General features: G+C 36.2%; 1 protein-coding gene across 1 annotated transcript; it reads right to left on the reverse strand.

Annotated features, from left to right (window-relative positions):
- Positions 1 to 3,262: 3,262 nt before the first annotated feature.
- Positions 3,263 to 3,928, reverse strand: LOC145819206 (uncharacterized). Its single transcript, XM_082913166.1, has one exon. It carries the CDS (start codon positions 3,926 to 3,928, stop codon positions 3,263 to 3,265), a length of 666 nt encoding a protein of 221 aa, XP_082769292.1.
- Positions 3,929 to 4,882: the final 954 nt, after the last annotated feature.

Here is a 4,882-nt window from a genome sequence, read left to right on the forward strand (position 1 = left end):
CTTATCATTCTTTTTCCTTAGCGTGTGTTTATACTCTTATCCTTATTATTATAACTTAAACATGGCCTAAAAATGCCTAGGATGCAATGAGGATGCAAAACTGTACATTTAAAACACTTAGCCAAATTTTGAAAAACAGGGCAGTTTGCTTGAGAGAAGTTTTGGTCACTCGAGCCAAGTTTGAAAACAAAGGGCAACTTTGATCACTCGAGCCAACCCCCAAACTTCGCAAAACTTCTGAAAGCTTGAATTTTACGCTCGAACGGTGTGACCAAATTCTATAATTTCCAGATTTGTTCATTGTCACGCCCCAAACTCGCCCCTAGAAGTTTGGCAACGAGACCGGCCAGTAATCCTAGATTACCACAGGCCTTGCTAGACAAAACATAAATAAAAGGGGCTCGCGGAAGCGAAAACAATAACCACTAATAGTCCAAAGAGCTGTGCATTTATATGAACATACATTACATGCCAAAAATGTCAATTTACCCACTACATTACATCACATATAATCAAAATTCATGTACAAAACATAGGCTCACGCCATATGCACAACCAAAACTAAGCTTCCTAACGGCCTTCCTAGGCCTAGCCCCAACTCGGAGGCACCAAAACACCGGGTAGGCTTCAAAACGGCGGCTCGGCTCGGACTCCGCCTAGGCTTGACTTCCAGAATGCTCACCTATAATACATAATTACAAACAATGAGCTAGAGCTCAGCAAGTAACATAACAGTAAAGAGGTTAGTGAACGAAGTCCGACATTTTCATAAATCCACAATAAATCAATCATAAACATATATCAGTCATCAGTCATTATAAGAACATACGTAATGGCATACTCCACAGAACCTTTCATAACAATCTATCAGTCAACAGTCTACGAGATCTCGTAACTAGTCATGGGCTTGTCCTTCCATGCCGTTCCCCATGACTCATGACGCATGGGCCTGCATGTTCCCGCCCCCATGACCCAACTATCTATGGATGCCATACTAGATTCGCAAATCAGGACATTCGTTCACGGAAAACATTCTCCTTTCAAAGCATAGCATAACGTAATACATTTAAAACATAGTTCATAATAACATATCTTTACAGAAATGTTACTCACAGAGGGTTTCCGAAACCGAATGCACGGTCTTCAAATCTTGACCTGCAAATATCAACATATCACACATTTCTCAATACACATTATCATTAAATCCTGTAATTCATGCACTTCATTCTTTCCTTTACTTCATTTCATGTTCATTCTAATCTTTCTTTACTTTGATTCATACTCATTTCATGTTCATAAGAGGATAAATGATGCAATTAACATGTTAAAATCAAGTCTGCAACTTCCCCAAAATTTTCTTGAAAAAGGCCTTCCCGCTCGAGCGCCACTTTGGCCGCTCGAGCGTACTGTAAAAAGTCCCAAAACTGTTGGGAGGCTATTTTCACCGCTCAAGCGGGCTTCCCTCCGCTCGAGCGGACAGAGCAAGATCTGAATTTCTGGTTCTTCTTCCAAGCTTCATTCTCCTCTTTACAAAATCACTTTCCACATTTATGAAATCTAAGACCCAAAATACTTAAAACCCATCTTAAATCAACATCAAAACTTCAAATCAAAACCCATATGGGACAATAGAAGTTCAAATCTTGGAGTAAAATAGAGAATCGTAAACTTGAGCATAAAAGCTTCATTTCGAAACATTCATGGAGGTTTCCTTCAACAATGCCAATTAACCATAAATCATACCATTTTAAAGCCATGATCTTGTGTTCAACATGCTAAATACCACGAATCAACAATCAATTTCATGGGAATCTTACCTTAACCGCTTAGTTTGGAGAAGATTTGAGCTTAACCCCCTTTTCTCTTCTTCTTTCCCTTTCTCACGAATTCTCTCTCTCTCACTCCTTTCCAGATTTTTTTCTTCTCTTTTGTTTTTGAGTCAAATGAGTCAAAACATCCATCCTTATCTATTATATAACAAAATAAACCATTATGCTCAAAACACTTAAGCCAAACACGACTTACGAATCAGACGAAATTCAGTCCTTAATTTATTTTCCTCAAATGGTTCTAAAAATTCCCGGTATCACATAGGCGTGTTCAATTTCGTTTTCTGAACCCATTACGGTCATCAATTTCAGTCCCGAAGTCGTAATCTCAACAGGTATTTTCTAAGTTCAACAGATAATCTTCAATTAAATCATACTAACACATAATTAATTACTGGTAATCATCGTATACGGTTCTGGGTCGTTACATTCATCAAGTTCAAAACCCAACTTTAACTATCAAAACTCATCCTTTTGGGCCAAAAGTGTAGAAAAACATGTATAAACTTACAGAACAACATGGAATAAAGCTCAAATCACAAAATTAAGCCCCAAAAGCATGCCAATTCTTCAAAATTAAGTCGCAACTTTGTATGTATAGAACAAGCATGTATTTTCAAGTTCTCAACTTCCAAAGCACAATCTCTTGAAGTAAAATGGTATGAAACTTGATGAATTTCCAAAACCAAGCTAGAATGACTACATACATATGAGAATTCTTGAAAATTAAGCTCAAAATGTAAGGAAATACGCATGCATGCATGGTATGACTTAAATTCCTTCATTTCTAACTTAATTCTTATACTTGATCAAAAGGTCTTCTTAAATTCTCTTCATTAGTGACTTAGATACAAAGATTCGGAGTCAATTACTCACATAAGGTCTTCAATTGAGTTTTAATCAACAAATTCTTGAGCTCTTACAAGCCAAACTTCAATTTCCATGCTAGAATGCCAAATTCCAAACCTTTCTCACTCACACTTTCCCTTCACACATTTTTTAGACCAAGAATGATGAGAAGAAAATGTTTGTCTCTATTTAAGGGGTCTATTTATAGGTCTAATTAAGTTAGCTTAATTAAATTGGATTAATTGTAATAAATCTTACTTATATTTAATTAAATCTAATTATTTTATTCTAATTATTTGATTTCGAATCGAATTCTAAATAAACTCACCATTAAATTCTAAAAATTCTAAATAACACATAGACTTAGTCAATTTCATGTTCGAATGTCGATAAGGCCTTCAATTCGCGTACTGAAATAGAATTTCAAACAGATATTCTTACCATAGACAGATATAAATACAATTGACACATAACACATGCAATTAACTTCGGATTTCATCTTAATTACTTGTTAGACATTCTTAATTAAGGATTATTGACTAATCACAATTCAGGATTGTTACAGTTTTCCTCCCTTAAAGAGTTTAGCCCTCCAAACTCAAATTACCTTCATTTTGGAAGAATGTCGGGTCTAGAGGGAACAAATCTGGATATCGTCTCATCATATCTTCTTCGGTTTCCCAAGTCTCATACGTCCCTCTGTGATTTTGCCAGTCTATTTTTACTAACGAAATTTCTTTGTTTTTTAATCTTTTGATCCAACGGTTCACAATTTGGATTAGTCGTTCTTCATAAGTGAAATCATCTTTCAAAAGCATGTGTATAGGTTCAATCATATGTAACGAATCCCATAAATAATCCTGAAGCATTGAAACATGAAAGACATTGTGCATATGCTCCATGACTGGAGGTAAAGCCACTTGATATGTCACTGGGTTGATTTTCTTTATAATTTCATACTGGCCAACGTACCGTAATGTTAGTTTGCCTTTAACTCCAAACTGTGTCTGCCCTTTCATAGGAGTCACTTTGATAAATACATGGTCACCGACTTCATATTCTCGATCTCTTTTTCGAACATCCGCATAATTCTTTTGACGACTCTGTGTGGTTTTCAACCATTGCTGAATCAGTTTTACTTTCTCAGTCGTATCTTGCACAAGTTCTGGTCCCCATAACGATCTATCACCTACTTCGACCCAACAAATTAGAGATCGGCATTTACCAGATAAAGCTTTGTAAGGAGCCATCCCAATACTCGAACGATAGCTGTTATTATATATAAACTCGGCTAGAGGCAAGTACGTCTCTCAATTTCTTTGGAAATCTAACACACATATTCTTAATATATCTTCTAAAGTTTGAATGGTCCGTTCAGATTGGCTGTTTGTTTGTGGATGATAAGCATTGCTTAGTCTCAATTCAGTTCCCAAAGCTTATTGTAAACTCTGCCAGAATCTTAAAGTGAACTTAGAATTTTTGTCAGATACAATACACATCGACACCCCATGTATCATCAATGTAAATATTAGCCAATTTATCCGCATTATAAAAAGTTTTGACATGTAAGAAATGTGAGAATTTTGTCAAACGATCAACAATTACCCAAATAGAGTCCATACCTCTTGAAGAGTGAGGCAGTCCAACAATAAAGTCCATTGTGATATGCTCTCATTTCCACTCCAGTATCAGAAGCGGCTGAAGCAATCCAGCGGGTCGTTGATGTTCGACTTTTACTTGTAGGCAATGCAAACATTTGGCTACAAAATCGGCAATACACTCTTTCATTCCAGGCTATTAGAAATTCTGTTTCAAATCTTTGTACATCTTCGTGTTTCCTAGATGAATAACAAATTTGGAACTGTGAGCTTCGGTCATAATACGTTTTCTCAATTCTGAACAATCCGGTACACGAAGTCTTCCTTGAAATTTCAGGATATTGCCTTCAAACACAAATCCCAGTCTCGATTTTGAATCAATCTCATCGACCATCTTCTTTAGAAATTCATCATTTAGTTGTTTTTCTTGAAGTTCTTCAATGATAACCAACTGTGCAGAAATAGCAGCTAAGACTCCACCATATTCTCACAAGACAATCTCAATTTCATTAATCTCTAGATCATACAATAACTCTTTCTAACCTGTGAGCAAACATGCCAAATTTCCAATGGATTTTTGGCTCAAGGCATTTGCTACTGTATTGG

The sequence above is a fragment of the Camellia sinensis genome, chromosome 2 (genome assembly GCF_055761805.1).
Source record: "Camellia sinensis isolate YWXY chromosome 2, ASM5576180v1, whole genome shotgun sequence".
NCBI classification, from domain to species: Eukaryota; Viridiplantae; Streptophyta; class Magnoliopsida; order Ericales; family Theaceae; genus Camellia; species Camellia sinensis.